This window comes from Mustela lutreola, chromosome 6 (genome assembly GCF_030435805.1).
Source record: "Mustela lutreola isolate mMusLut2 chromosome 6, mMusLut2.pri, whole genome shotgun sequence".
NCBI lineage: Eukaryota > Metazoa > Chordata > Mammalia > Carnivora > Mustelidae > Mustela > Mustela lutreola.
This window is the reverse complement of record NC_081295.1, coordinates 93,695,601-93,712,339: the sequence shown is the minus strand read 5'-3', so window position 1 is coordinate 93,712,339 and position 16,739 is coordinate 93,695,601. Positions and strand designations below refer to the sequence as shown.

General features: G+C 36.8%; 1 protein-coding gene across 6 annotated transcripts in view; it reads left to right on the top strand.

Moving 5' to 3' along the window:
- Positions 1-32: 32 nt before the first annotated feature.
- Positions 33-16,739, top strand: part of LOC131834056 (24-hydroxycholesterol 7-alpha-hydroxylase) — a 92,323-nt gene continuing 75,616 nt past the window's right edge. For 2 of the 6 annotated variants that reach the window (XM_059178159.1, XM_059178165.1), the window contains exons 1-2: positions 95-460; positions 15,010-15,145. In XM_059178159.1, coding sequence (XP_059034142.1) covers positions 284-460; positions 15,010-15,145 — 313 coding nt within the window. In that variant the 5' untranslated portion in view covers positions 95-283. The other 4 variants (XM_059178163.1, XM_059178161.1, XM_059178160.1 and 1 more) reach the window with 4 other exon arrangements.

The following is a 16,739-nucleotide window of genomic DNA, read 5'->3' as shown; positions in this document are numbered from 1 at the left end:
ACCCCTCCGCACCCGCGCTAGTTTGGTCCAGCCCCTGCGTTCGGTCCAGCGTGGCGGGGTCTGGAAAGACCAGTGGAGGTGGGAGGAGGGGGCGATGATGCAGAAGTCATCTAAAAATTGGGGCGGGGAAAGGAGGCTACGCTTAGGAAGGCAAACAAACTGCGGAAGTTGTAGCGGACAAGTTGGGAGGTCCGGTAGGTGTCCCCTCCCAACAGGGAATGAGCAAGTGCCACGGCGGCAGGACTTTTCCCTTCTTTGATTGTGGAAGGTGCTAGACAAAAACATGGAACTAATTTCCCCAACAGTGATTATAATCCTGGGTTGCATTGCTCTTTTATTATTCCTTCAGCGGAAGAATTTTCGTGGACCCCCGTGCATAAGGGGATGGATTCCTTGGATTGGAGCTGGATTTGAGTTTGGGAAGGACCCTCTAGAATTTATAGAGAAAGCAAGAATCAAGGTATGTGGCCTTAGCAGGTGGATTTCCGGAGTAGGTAATGTTGTCCTTTTTATTTTCTTTTATTGGCTCTCAAATGCAACAAAAAACACAGGGAACATACCTGCTGTCCACAGACGATCATTCCTCAGCTATCAACAGCTAAACCTTATGCAAGTTTTTCCGAAAGAAATAGATTTTTATTGGTTATGAATAGATTCTTATCAGCTTGTAGCTGCCTTTTTGCACGTCGATATTAATTTATAAATGTTAGTTACTTCATCATAGTTTAAAAGTTCTAAGGGTACCCACACTAACTAAACACTTGGAATAATTCGGAAAGAAGTGAAATACGGTTAATTTAAATTTATGAAAACGGGTAATAAATTAGTACCCGAACTGAAGTTAACGCCAGGCTGCTGTAAAAATTACTTGCAAACTTGGTCTTTGCAGATTTAGCCCGCACTGTATTTTCGGCTGGTATTATTTGATGATGATGAGATCCATGTTCACTGCATACTAAGGAGATTAGTAATATTGTAGTGGATGTTTTTGTCCTTAAAACAGCTTTCAGATATAGTTCATCTTTCAAAAATACTATGTAAGTTACTGCCAACTTTTCCCCTTTATTTCAATGAATTCTTCAATGTATATTCCCATGTGTGTTGTGTGGTTGTGTTTTTGGCACCTATCCAATTGTTTCCTCAGAATAAATTCCTAAAAGTGGAATTGCCTAGTCCAATGACATGAACACTTAAATTGTTCATATTATTGTGTTACTCTTGCAAAAGAATGTAACAATATACACCTTTTCTTGTCCTTTGAGTGTAGGGGATTACCTAGTTCCTTATATTCTGGCCCGCACTAGGTGCCATAATTATTGGGAGTCTGATCTAGGAACAATTATATATTTTAAAGGAATATTTCTTTGTCTCCCATAGCCTTCCTTAGTCATGATTCTGATAAATTTTAAGAAACGTTTTTTACAAGCTTGTTTCAGAAGGTCAAGCAAGGTCAAAAAGATTATTCTGTTTTCTTCTAAAAGGTTTGTAATTTCCCACTTTACATTCAGGTCTGAGATCCATTTTTGAGTTAAATTCTTTTTGTAAGGGGTGATGGGGTGCCTGGGTGGCTCAGTGGGTTAAAGCCTCTGCCTTTGGCTCAGGTCATGATCCCAGGGTCCTGGGATGGAGCCCCAAATCCGTTCTCTCTGCTCAGCGATGAGCCTGCTTCTCCCTCTCTCTCTCTGCCTGCCTCTCTGCCTACTTGTGATCTCTGTCAAATAAATAAATAAAATCTTAAAAAAAAAAAAAAACAAGTAAGGGGTGAGGTTAATTTCTTCCATCTGGATGTCCAGTTGTTCCAATTTCATATCCTGAAGGACTGTCCTTTCTTCATTGATCACCTTTGTAGCTTTTCAAAAATTAATTGACCATTTTTGTGTAGATCTATTTCTAGCCTTTCTATCCTAGTCCATTGATTTAAATGCCCACTCCTTTGTTAATACTACACTGCCTTATATACTCTAGTTTTATAGTAAGTCTTTAAATCAGGCAGTGAAAGTTCTCTGTATTTGTCTGTAATTGACTTGCCATTCAAGATTGTTTGCATTTTACTGTAATTTTAGAACTGGCTTGTCAATATCTATCATAAAGACTGTTAGAATTATGGTTGGAAGTTTGTTAACTCGATCAAAAAATTGGAGGAGAATTGACTTCTTAACAATAGTAAATCTTCAAATCTATGACTGCTGTGTATCTCTCTATTTATTTAGCTATGTAATTTCTTTCAGAAATGTTCTGTGGTTTTTGTGATGTGGTCATGACTATGGTTGTTAATTATTTTATATTTTGAGGCTGTTGTAGATAAAATTGCTTTTTTTTTTTGTTTCCCACTCGTATCCTGTTGAAACATAAAAAAATGCAATCTGTTTTCCTTATATTAATTTTATACCTTGTGACTTTGCTAAATTCAGTTGATTGCTTCTAGTAATTACTTCAGAGATGTTTTAGGATTTTTATACATAAACAATATGTCTTGTAAACAGATAAATTTACTTCTTTTTTTCTGATCTTGATGTTTTTTATTTCTTTTCCCTCTATTATAATCAGTAGGATTTCTAGGATATTGTTAAATAGAAGTGGTAAGAGTAGACAAGCTTGTCTTTTCCCTACTATTAGCGGAAATTGTTCAGTATTTCACCACTGAGCCCGATATTAGCTGCAGATTTTTGAAAGGTGCCTATTTCAGTCCGGACCTTCAATCCATACACAGAAATCACAGATGCCATCAGAGAAATAAATAGGGACTTATTCTCTGTTCACATCCATCGTTTCCTAGCTGCCAGTGAAATCCTCATCTCACCTGATTCTACCTTGTTGCACAGAAACAGAAGCATCTGTATTTGTTTTAAAAAGCTACAAAATGTTCCCTGAATCCTAGTTAACTAAACAGTGACTTAATGATTGACATTGTTTGTTTCCCATATTTTTGCTGTTATAAATATTGTAGGAACAAGTGTTATTTCTGTGTGTGAAAATGTATCCATAGAATGAATTATCAGATTCAAAGTATAAATGCATTTATAGTTTAGAGTGAAATAGGAAGCCTTTTGAATGTGTTGAGCTGAGGTGTGATGGGCTCTGATTTAAATCTTAAAGGTTCACATTGGCTGCTCTGTTAAAAAAAAAAAAAGGAATGCAAAAATTAAAGAAAGAAGATAAGTTGAAGGTTTTTACAATATTTCAAACTTGAAACCATTGACCATTGTGGTTTCAACCATGGTGATTGCAGTGGAAATTTGAGAAGTGGCTGGTTATATTTTGAAGGTGGAAGCAGCAGGATTTACTGGCAAACTGCATGTGGTGTGTAAAAGAATGAAAAGGGCCTAAGATGACTCCAAGAAATTTCACTTGAGTAGCTAGAAAATGGGAGTTGCTGTCAAGTGAAACAGCCACAAATACAAGAATTTACTGGAAGGGAAGAAGTTATCAGGAGCTCAGCTTTAGCTATGTTGGAGTTTGATAAAAAATAAAATAAAATAAACAAAACAAAACAATTAAAAATTTTAAAATGAAAAAAAAAAAAGATATGCTGAGATATGTTGGAGTTTGGGATGTTGATATCCAAGTGGGAATACTGAGTTAAGCAGCTGGATAAATAAATTTAGAGTTTGCAAAAGACATCCAGTGATGCATAGTTTCAACCTCTTTTACTTATCTTCTATAGCTGTCATTTCCCCTGAAATTCTTTTCACATATTTTATTTCTATTTAATGTAGTTTTTTTTTTCACATTTCTATACTCTCTCTTCCTTAGAGTCTTTATTTCCTGTGGGTTATAATCCCCCTTGTGCTTCTTGTCATTGCCATCTCTCCCTCTTTTTTTTTTTTTTATGATTTTATGTATTCATTGACTTGAGAGAGAGAAAGCACACATGAGTCGGGTGGAGCAGAGTGAGAGGGAAAGAGAGAGAGTCAGACTCACCCCTGAGCACGGAGCCCAAACAGATGCAGGGCTCCATCCCAGGACCTTGAGATCATGACCTGAGCTGAAACCCAGTTGGGCGCTTAACTGACTGAGCTACCCAGACACCCCAGTCATTGTTATCTTTTATTCAGTAATATCTTTATTGTTTCTTCCTTTGCTACATTCCTTTATCTCCTAATTTCCCTCTATTGTCTAGCGACTTCTTCCACAGTTTTTGTTTTATGGGTTTTTTGGTTTTTTTGTTTTTTGTTTTTTTTTTTTTTTGCCTATTTCCTTTGTAGTTGCAATTATTACATTAATTTTTTAAATTCTGAAAATAATTTTGCATTACAAGAGTTTTTTTCTTCTTTTATCCATGGAAATCTTTTTGCAGTACAGGTTTTATGTACCCAATGCAGAAAGTTTTCGGTGAGTTACTTCATTTATAAGGAAGTTCTGGTCTCCTTTTTTTTTTTTTTATAGAATTTTTCTTATAATGCTGAATTTTTCCTTTCTTGTTTAACTATATTTTAAGGAGTTGAGTTGTCTCGGACCAACTGTCAGCAGGAGGTTTTGCTTGGAGGCAGTTGCCTTCTAGGTTTTTTGACTTAAGTCTTCTCTCTCCCTTGCTACAGTGAAAATAGAGTGTCTCTATGCACCCATAGCTCCTCTGCTTTTAGGATGTAATTTTACAGATATGAGCTCTCACTACCTTTCTTCAATAGCTGCTGCTAGTAAAAGAGGCAGCCTACCTTCCCAAGTGTACTTTTTACTTTTAGAAGATAGTGCTTCCTGGAGCCCACTTTCTGTGTTCTCTTTTGCTACCCGCCCCCACCTCAATATTCATGGCCTGGTTATCTTAGCCCATCTCATAGAGGTTCCAACTCTGTACATTTCCTTCTCATATCTCAGAGTGTATATTTCCAAGATTTTCCATTGTTGAGCCCCCTGTGCATGCCCTTTTTCTTTCCCGCCATGCCATGAAAGCTTTTAAGAGCAGAAATGAGAGTTCTGTTGGTGTCAGGTGTCAGGGCACACTGTTGTAGTTAGTAGATTTTCTTCTTCTTATCTAGCTCAATATGTTTATAGTGTACATGTGTTTCATTCTCCTTGTGGCTTTGCATGATTTCCAGAAAAGAAGCGGAACAATTCAGAAAGAAGTTGCCGTATTATCACTACCAAAATTGGAAGTCATTCTTCTTTAAAAAATGGGTTTTGTTTTGTTTTTTCAGATGAGTCCATATTCTAAAGTCATGAACATATATACAGTGAAAGGTCTTCCTCTCTTTTCTGTCCTCTGACTGCCTATCTTCTCCTCCATCAAGAATATTTCCATTCTCCTGTATAACTTTCAGAGGTATTCTGTGAATTAAAAAAAAAAAAAAAAAAAAAAAGAATTAGGAATATTTGCTTCTGAAAAGATGGGGTAGTTTTACTTCCCCCTATTCCTTCCACTAAGTGTAGCTAAATCATAATTGAACACTATATATAAAACAAACATAAGATTCTAAAAGGTGGAGAGAGAAAAGCAGACAGGCTAAGGACCACAGGATCTGATGAACAATATGTAGCTGAGTTTTCTTGATTTTTTTCTGCTTCACATACCTAGATTGAGCTCTAGAAAAACCAGAAAAACCTGGAGATGCCCCTGAGCACAGATAAAAAAAATAATCCTCAAGACAAGCTTACTCTATCTAGGTAAAGGGCCAGGAAAGGAGCAACCTAGCAAGACAGAAAACCTTTAGACTATAACTGCTCCAGGCAAACATCATAGGAAAAAATTATGGCATCACTTCAGTCAGCAAGTGCCAAGTGAAGAGTCTAAATCCTGGCCAGGCTATAATGAAGTAAACCTTCCCCTCCTAGTAGGGTTGGTGTAAAATAGGCCTAGAGAAGGGTTGTGACTTCCCGTACTCTTTAGCAGTAATGAGGCCATCCCCACTGCAGGGTTAATGGAGATCACACCAGGAGCATAGACTATACCACCATTAAGCAATAACAACGAGTCCCCTCCTACTCATTGGAGTGGTGCCCCATGAGCCTTAGAAGATGGGTCAGGAATTTCACTACCACTTAGCAGAAAGAGGCTACTCCTATAACACCTTTTCACTTCCAGGCCAGTGAAGGTCATGTGGGAGCAATAATGAGGCATTTCCTTCTTCTCCCAGGCAGAATGATACAGTAAGAACTTAGTAAGGAGACTTGCTTTCACCCTCAACCAGCAGTAACAAGGAGTCCTCTCCCCATGCTGAGTAATTAACCTCAATTTCCATTCCCTTACCTGGCAATGATGTGGTGGCATTCCCTTTCTCACATCAGAATAGTGACAAAGGAAGCCTGGAAAAAGGATGAGTTAAATAAAATGCAGTGTCATAAGATAATATACAAGACATCCAGATTTTAGTAGAAAATCACTCCTGATACCAGGAACCAGGAAGATTTCAACTTGAATAAGAAGAAACAATCAACAAATGACACAGATATTAGAATTATCTTACAAGGATCTTATGGTAGCCAAAATAAAAATGCTTCAACAAGCAATTATACTCATGCCTTAAACAAATGAAAAAATAGAAAGTCTCAGGAAAGAAATGGAAAGTCCGTAAAGAAATAGTACATATAAGGAAGAAATATATGGAAGTTTTAGAACTGAAAAATACAATAACTCACACACACATACAAAAAGAAAGAAAGTAAGAAAAAGAAAGAAAACCTTAGTAGAGGCACACAACAGCACAATGGAGAAGAATGAAAAGAATCAGTGAACTTCAACATAGGTCAATAAAAATTGGAGAAGATAGACTGAAAAATGAGCAGAACTTCAGGGACTGTAAAAGACATAGCATTTATATAATCAGAGTCCAAGAAAGAGGGTGAGTCTGAAAAAGTATTTGTAGAAGTAGGGCTGAAAATTTCCCCAAAGTGGCAACAGACATGAACCTACATATTTGGAAAGCTAAGCTAATCTCAAAGAGGATAAACCTAAGGAAGTCCTCAGCAAGACAAATGATAGACAAGCTTCTAAAAACTAAAGACAAATATAATTTTAAAAGCAGCAAAAGACAAATAGAACCTTATCATAGTGGAGAAAGAAACTGAAGTGTTAGTGGATTCTTCATCAGAAACCATGGAGACTAGAAGAAATGGCATACCAATTTTCAAGTGCTTAAAGAAAAGAACTGTCAACCTAGAATCCTATCTCCAGCAAAAATATCCCTTGGGAATTAAGGAGGAGTCAAGACATTCTCAGTTGAAGGAGAACTAAGAGAATTTTCTGCCAGAATACCTACTATCCTAAACAAATGACCAGAAGTAGTTCTCTAAACAGAAAGGGACCAATGAAAGAAGGAATGTGGACATCAAGAAGGAAGTAAGAACACAGTAAACAGAAGATATTAACTGCAATAGATTTTTCTTCCCATGGTTTCTAAATTGTTTCATGGCTGAAGCAAAAATTATTACACTGCTTGATATTGTTCTAGATGTGTGTATTACATTACAAATGGGAGAGGATAAAAAGATATAAAGAGAGATTCACTTGAAATGATAAAATAGCCACACTATACAGCCATTGTGGAAGACAGTATGGAGGTTCCTCAAAAAGTTAAAAATAGAACTACCTTATTATCCCATGATTGCACTATGGGCTATTTACCCCCAAAATAAAAAAACTAATTCAAAGGGATGCATGCAGCACAGTGTTTATTGCAGTATTCTTTACAATAGCCAAGATATGGAGCCTCCCAAGTGTCCATTCACAGATGAATGGGTAAAGAAGATATGGTGTGTGTATGTGTGTGTGTTTGTGTATGTGTGTGTATTTCTATAGCCCAACCTAAAGCCTAATCATATAGATAGATAGATAGATATAGATAGATAGGTATAGATATAGATATTATTCAGCCATAAAAAAAGAATGAAATCTTGCCATCCACCACAACATGAATGGAGCTAAAGAGTATAATCCTAGGCAAAATAAGTCAGTCAGAGAAAGATAAATGCCATATGATTTCATTCATATGTGGAATTTAAGAAACAAAATAAACAAAGGGGGAAAAAAAGGAAAGAGAGAGAAACAAACTGAGAAACAGACTCTTAACTATTGAGGACAAACTGATAGTTACCAGAGGGGGGTGAATGTGGGAATGGATGAAATAAGTGGATTAAAGAGTCATGATTACTGAGTAATGTATAGAATTGTTGAATCATTACATTGTACACCAGAAACTAATATAGCACTGTGGTAACCATGATGGAATTTAAAAAACTTCAAAAAGTGGTTATTGATTAATTAAAATTGATTAATTATGATAAGTTACATATATATAGTAATAGCTGGAGAAACCACTAAAAAATTCTACACAAAAGGATCCACTTAAGAATACTATAGATAAATCAATGGAATTCTAAACAATGTTCAAGTAACACACAAGAAAGCAGATAAAACAGCAAAACAAAAACCAGGGAGAATAAACAGAAAAAAACAAAAAACAAAAAACAAAAAAAACAGAAAACCCTAATATATCAATAATTTAAGCTATAAATGGTATAAATACAATTATTAAAACATAGATATTTGAAAAATGGATTTAAAATAATGCAATTACATGATGTATAATAGAAACTCACTTCAAATATAATGAGATAAGCAGGTGAAAAACAAAATTATGGAAAAAGATATATCATGCAAGCATTAATCAAAAGAAAGTAGGAGTGGCTATGTTAATAGCAGAAAAAGTACCTTCAGAGCAAAGAAAATTACCAGAGACAGAGGGGGACATTATAAAATGATGAAGGGGTCAATATACTACAAAGAGTAAGCAATTCTAAATGTGTATGCACCAAATTACAGAGCTGTAAACTATGTGAAGCAAAAACTAGAACTGAAAGAAGACACAGACAAATCTACAGTTATAGTTAGATGTTTCAACAATCTGAACAATGGGTAGGACAGACAGTAAATCAGCTAGAATATAAAAGACCACCAACCAAAAAGATCTAATGAATATACATAGAACATTCTACCTAACAAAGCAGGTATGTATTCTCTTTAAGTGCCCATGAGACATGACAAGATAGACCATACTCAGGGCCATAGACCCTCACAAAATTTAAAAGAATTTGAATCATACAATGTATTCTCTAACTACAGTGGAATGAAACTAGAACTAAGTAGCAGGAAACTCACCAAACACTTGGAAGCAAACAACATATTTCTAAGTAATCTATGATTTAAGGGGAAACTCTCAAGGGAAATAAAAATTTATGTTGAATTGAAAGAAAATAAAATCCAACCTATCAGAATTTGGGGGACACAGCTAAAGCAGTGCTGACAGAGAAATTACCGTCACTAAATATTTGCATTGTAAAAGAGCATAAGTGTGAAATGAACAAAGCTTCCCTGTCAGCCTCCTCACCAAAAAAGAGCACAGCATACCTCAAACAAGAAAAATGAAGGAAACATTAACAGAAATCAATGTAAGTGAAAACAGAAAAATTAGAGAAAATCAATGAAAGAGCCAATTCTTTGAAAAGATCAATAACATTGGAAGACCTCATACAAGCAAAAGAAAATAAAAGGACACCCATTATTAATGTCAGGAATAAAATAGGGCATAGCACTGCAGACATCAAAAGGATAATAAGGGGCGCCTGGGTGGCTCAGTGGTTAAGCCACTGCCTTCGGCTCAGGTCATGATCTCAGGGTCCTGAGATCCAGTCCCACATCAGGCTCTCTGCTTAGCGGGGAGCCTGCTTTCTCCTCTCTCTCTCTCTGCCTGCCTCTCTGCCTACTTGTGATCTCTCTCTGTCAAATAAATAAATAAATAAATAAAGGATAATAAAAGAACACTATATGTAACCCCACATGTAGAAAAATGACAATTTAGATGAAATGGACCTAATTCTCCCCAAAACACAAACTACAACTATTCAGTATGAAATAGATAATTTGAATAGCCCTGTATTTGTTAGGGATAGCAATCGCTCATAATTTTAAAACTCCCAAAAAGGAAATCTTAAGGCCCAGATTGTTTCACTGGAAAATTTTGCCAAATGTTTAAAGAAGAATTAACATCAATTGTATAAATAATCTCCAGACAATAGAAAAGAAGGGAACATGTTCCAGTTTATTTTATGAAGCTAGAATCATCCTTGTACCAAACCAGATAAAGACAGCACAAAATAAGAAATTTTCAGATCAGTATTCTTTATGAATATAGATGCAAAAGTCCTCAACCAAGTATCAGCAAATAAAATCCAGCAATATATAAAGGAATCACAGATCCCATGACTCCATGGGTCTCTTCCAGGATTTAAGACTTGTCCAATATATGAAAATCAGTTAGTGCAAGCCACCATATTAACAGGTGAGAGAAGAAAAGGCACATGGACATATTGATTTGTACAGGAAATGCATTTGACAAAATCCCACACTCATTCTTGATTTTCAAAAATTATCAGAATGGTAATAGAGAGAGTCGTCTTGAACTTGTTAAAGAATATCTACAAAAATTTTACAGTTAACCTCAATCTTAATGGTGAAAGAATAAGTGGTTCATCTCTGATTGGAAATAAAGTAAGAATGTAATCAAGAATCAGTAATCAAGAATGTCTACTGCTTATTCCACATAATGCTGGAAGCTCTGGTGAATGCAATTAAGCAAGAAAAAAGATCATATGGAAAGGAACAAATAATCCTTTCTCTATTTGCAGATGATGCGATTGTTTACTTAGAAAATTTCAAGGAATCTACAATAAATCTGAAGTTAATCAGTAAATTCAGCAAGGTCACAGAATATAAACTCAACGGAAAACACAATTATATTGCAGCATACTAACAATGAGCATATGCAAGTGGTAGTTAAAAATACAATATCATTTATAGTCACTCAAAAAGAGAAAGAAATATTTAGGTGTAAATCTAATAGAATGTGTATAGAACTTCATGATGAAAACTATAAAACCTTGATAAAAAGAAGAACTTAATGAAGAAACATACCATGTTCATGGATTGGAAAACTCAACATAGTAAAGATGTCAATTCTTCCTAAATTGATACACAAGTTTAATGCAAATTCTATCAAATTTCTGGTAAAGGGTAGATATAGACAAGATTATTCAAAAATGTATGTATAAAGGCAAACGAACTAGAATAGCTAAAACAAGTCTTAAAAGAATAAAATGGGAAGAGTCATTGTACTCAATTTCAAGACTCATTATATAGCTACAGTAATCAAGATTATGCAAGTGGAGGGATAGATACAGGGATCGATGAAAAAGAGTTGAGAACCCAGAAATACATACACTAAATGTCCAATTGATTTTAGACAAACGTGCAAAAGTAATTTATTGAAATAAAGATAACCTTTTCAACAAATGGCAGTGAACCAATTAGACACCAATAAGCCAAAACAAAACAAAAACAAAATGAACTTTGACCTAAGTCTTGCATCATATATAAAAATTAACTCAAAACAGATCATTGACTTTTATGTTAAATGTAACACTATAAAACTTTAAAAAAAAATAAGGAAAGTATCTTCTTAACCTGGGGCTGAAGAATAGTTCTTAGACTGGACACCAAAAATCCATAAAAACAATCCTGACAAATTGGGCCTCATGAAAATTACAAGCTTTTGCTCTGTGAAATAAAGAACCTGTTAGGAGACTGGGAAGACAAGCTATAGATGGAGAGAAAATATCTTCAAGCCACATATCCAACAAGAGACTGCTATCTAGAATATATAAAGAACTCTCCACCCTCAACATGTAAAAACCCTCAACAAGTTAACTAAAGAAATGGCAAATGATGTGAACAAGTTGCTGAAGAGAGCATAAAGCTGGCAAATAAACACATGGAAAAGTGTTCAACATCATGAGCCAGTTGAGGATATGCAAATGAATACCACAATGAGATATGACTACATACCTATCAGAATGGCCCAATAAAAAAAGTGACAGCACTCAAATGCTAGTAAGGATAGAGAGAAATGGGATCGCTGGCGGAAATAGTACAGCTACTCTGGAAAGCAGTTGGGCAGTTCCTTAAACAAGGAAATATGTAGCTGCCATCTGACCCAGCAATTTCACTTCTGGGCATTTAATCTCAAGAAATGAAAACATGCATTCACACAAAAACCTGTGCATTAGTGTTTGTAGCAACTTTATCTGTAATGGTCCCAACCTGAAAAGAACACAAGGATCCTTCAACAATGTTTAAACAAGCTGTAGTGCATCCATACTGCGGAGTACTACTCAGAAATGTAAAGGAATGAATTACTGATACATACCACAACCTGGGTTGATCTCAGAGGTTTATGCCAAGTGAAAAAAAGCCAACCTGCGAAGTTTCCATTTTCCAAACTATTCATCTTTTCCTCTTCTATTTGTACACGATTTGATTCTAGTTGTATACCATTCCTGAAATTCAGCATTATAGAACTGGAGAACGGGTTAGTAGTTGTCAAGGGTAATGGAAGAGGTGGGGGTGAGAGGAAAATGGGTTGACTATAAAAAGGTAACTTGAGGCATCTTCATGGTGATGGATATTTTCTATACCTTAACTTGCTCACTGTCAGTGGCCTAGTTGTTTTGCAGCTTGTTAACACTAGGGAAAACAGAGTAATGTGTACATGGGTTTGTTCTGTATTATTTCTTATAACTTCATGTTACTCTATCATTATCTTAGAATAAAATGTATATGAACAAACACACAGGCACCACGACTACAACATACTGTGTGCTCTGGCCTTTGCTTCATAACATTCAGACATTGCACAAAGAAGTGAACAAAAGCAAAGCAAATAAGACAGAAACACAAACACCTCCCCTGCCACAGAATTTATAACATCAGACATGATCATTTGTACAGTCCAGTTTTGCAGTAAGTTATTTTAAATACCATGCAGCAGTAGTTAGGTCGATTCTTCAATGTGTTTGAACTTGGCTGTTCTACACTGTGGCCCGGGTACCTGTAAGTGTTACGTGGGCCACTTTCCTAATGGGAAGTTAAGAATTCTCATTTGTATAAAACAATGGAAATTATTCATATTTTCTAAATATTGATTAACAAGTAATTGTAGATAAGGAATACTGGAAAGTCAGGGCACCTGGGTGACTCAGTTGGTCAGGGCACCTGGGTGACTCAGTAAGCCATATCATGATCCAGAAGTCCCAGGGTAGAGTCCCACATTGGGTTTCCTGCTCAGCAGGGAGTCTGCTTCTCCCTCTGACCCTCCCCTCTCTCATGCTCTCTTTCTCTCTCATTCTCTGTCTCAAATAAATTAATTAATAAACGGAACTCTCCAAAAAAAGGAGGGGGATGCTGGAAAGTTATGTAGACGTCAGGATTACCAGTGTGAGAAAATGAGACTTCACTGTTTGGTGGCTTCATGTTTTTCATGCCCACAGTTGCCTGATAGCACCCAACAGTGTGTTGTAGGAATGATCACATGCCATTTCAGGGTTGCCTAGAAATGATTGCAATATTGGGGTAGTGACAAGCATAATATTTTGAAATACTTATAGTAACTATAATGGGGTATGAAAGTATGGGTGATTGCTGCAAGAATGTATATGTGGTACGTATTGTGGTATTATAAAGTCAGTGCCGCCACAGGAGGAAATGAGAAGGAGTTTGGAAGGAAGATGTTTATTATACCCGCGGGTCTGAGGGGTGACCAAAAGGGGGGCCGCTGTAGGACATGCAGGTCCACAGGGCAAAAGCACCGGTATCCATCAAGAGGCCCAAGATAACACCAGAGAAAAGTCTGTGGCTGAGCCTTTTTTGGGGCTTCCCCAGGAAAGGCAAAGCAGGGCAGGGAAAACAATTTAGGACTGGCTGCTTTGAATAATTCTGGTCAGCTTTGGGCTATATGAGTGGTTTCTGGTTGCCTGCTACTTGGCCTTGGGCTGATTTCAGGCAGGGAAAATATTGGTGTATGAGCATTAGATAAGGAAGTAGATGGGCAGAGACTCACGATTGGTTGGTTTGCATGTGAAAGGTATGTTTCTGGCTGGTTGAGCCCTCTGCTAGCCCTCTGTTGGCTAGCCCTGGGAGGGCAGTCTCCGCCCAGTAGTGAAGCCTCCCAACAAAATCATGGACTTCCTGAAATCAAACTCAGGGCTAGTGTAGGTTTGTAGGCTGCTAGTGATCTGATAGAGGGCAGAACTGAAGATGTGGATGACAGGAGGCATTGACGTAGAATGAAGAGAAGGAAAGAGTGTAGAATCCATAACATAAGTGAGGGAGCACTTGCATTTTACAGGGGCAGGACCTCCCATTCGTACTAACCCGAGGGGAGGCATAGAGAATGGGTACAAATGTGTATCTTTGCAAGATTTGGTGGTGAAAATTTGTGAGTGCTCTTACTTGATTGCCTCAAGTTTCCTAGTAAGTTACAAAGCAGGAACGGTACCTCAGAGTGGAAGGGGTTGGGCAGGTATGCAGGGGAAATAGTAATTTTGGAAAGTGAGCACATCAGAAAACTTTTCAGGATTGCAGGACATCGTTGAGTGACCACAGATTTAAGTCAGCTGTTTTGAATCTTTTTCTTGGACAAAACTGAGCTATAGGTTACTTGTAAGCGTACCGATACCTGGGAAACAATGTTTAAATATCACTGTATGACATAATATCTAGTAATTCTTTTGTTTTTTAAAAAGATTTTATTTATTTGACAGAGATCACAAGTAGGCAGAGTGGCAGGCAGAGACAGAGGGGGAAGGAGGCTCCCTGCTGAGCAGAGAGCCCAATGCAGGGCTTGATCCCAGGACCCTGAGATCATGAACTGAGCAGAAGGCAGAGGCTTAACCCACTGAGCCACCCAGGCACCCCCTAGTAATTATTTCTAATTATTATGTCATACTATAAGAAAAGAAATTTCAAACAATGATCAAAATGAAGATTAAGTATTAGGATAGAATAAATTATGATTTGTGTAATTTAGATTTGTCTTAATCTAGCGAAATTTATAATTAATTACATATATAATCATAATAATTTTTATCTTGGCTATAACTTCAGCATTAGGGTTCTTGCATAACCCATGACCCAGTAACTTATTAGAAATCCTTATTAATATCTGTACTTGTGTTATCTTTCAGTATGGACCAGTATTTACAGTCTTCGTTATGGGCACCCGAATGACCTTTGTTACTGAAGAAGAGGGAATTAATGTGTTTCTAAAATCCAAAGAAGTAAATTTTGAGCTAGCAGTGCAAAATCCCGTCTATCGTACAGGTAAAGAATATTTTCAGATAGTTTGTTTGAAATACAACTTTGGAGTCCAAGAGTAGCTTTGTTAACAATTATATCCTCACTCCTCTATCAAGAATGTTGATGGCCCCTTCCTTATTTTATACTTTAAAATCAGGACAGAAGGTAGAAAGAATATCTGATGAATTTGATCATTGAAAAACAAATTATTGGCAGCCTCATGTATGTCTTAATTAGATGTGGGTAAGAGATGAGGTACCCCACTGTTGTTTACTTTGGAAAATATTTGGAATCTGTATCCTGTTACAGCTCCCAGGATGTCCTTCACTCTGCTCTGCTGCTGTGTAGACAGTGTTCCACAGGCTATATCTCTTGGCTTGATCACATGTTGCTACTCTGCTCACTGAAAGTAGAATTCTACTGCTTAATGCACCCTTTACTGTGGCATTTCCTGACACATTCCTAGGGCTATTAAGGTAAGTGGGGCTTGGCCTCATGTAATCTGTGGCCTTTTGCTCTCCCTTCTCAGAGACTTCTGGATTGTACTTCTCAGCATGCATCTGGTGTGACCACCCACTTTATTTCTTCCCAGGCTGCAGATATGAGGTGCCGAGGCCACTCGTCCTCCCAGGAATGGGGAGCTGTTTCGTTTTGGTGCCTCATACTTTTCTCTGCTTCCATAATGTCTGTGCTTGCTTCTGTTGTCTATGAGCTTTTTTCTCTTGGTTTCCTTTTTTTGGCTTCTTTCTTAGGTTCATCTTCATGTAGCCTCTCATGCATCTCTTGCCATTAAACAAACCAAAAAAAAAAAAAAAAACCCAAAACAAAACAAATTTTAGAAGCTGCCAGTGACCAAGAGCATGATGCTTGTTTCTTCTTGCCCGCATGAAGATCACAACATGTTGGTTAAATTCTTTGACTATTGAGTGCTTCTCGGTACTTAAACTATGGAATTCCAGATCAAAGAAAATAATTATTTTGAAGTTTGAAGGCTCTGAATCTGTAAGTTCACATATCCCTCCAGAAAAACATACCAACTTACTCACCTTTCTTTCACCAATCAGGGGTGCATGAAAGTGATCAAGTTTTTTCACATGTGCTGCCTCTGGGGACTTTGATGTTTAAATATTTCTATTTAATAGACAAAATATGTTAAGATGTGCTCTTGAGCCAGCTTCCTATTCCTGTAGTATATCCCCCTAGTACAGAGAAGATCTATGCTCAGGAAATTGAAACATTATTTTTAATTAATAATAAAATACATAATAGGCTGATGAAATAGAAAACTAAGAACTATTTTTTGAAAAAGCTACCTTACAGACAATAAAACGGGATTAAAGAAAAGTATAAAAGAATAATGAGTTTAAAAACTCATACTCTTACTAGACGAACTCAAGCAGGAGTTGTGTATCATGGAAGAAACATGAGCACTAATACAAAGGAAGTAGTGGAGCCAAAGCTACTCATGGGGTAAGGAAGTGTAGACACTTGAAAGAGAAATAGAAGTTGGCAGGAGAAATGTGTGGCTTGTAGCTGTGGGTGTGTGGGGATGGGGTGAGGCTGGTCAAGGAGAGAGTGTTTTGCGCAGCTAGAACATTTAATAAAAATGCTGGGAAAT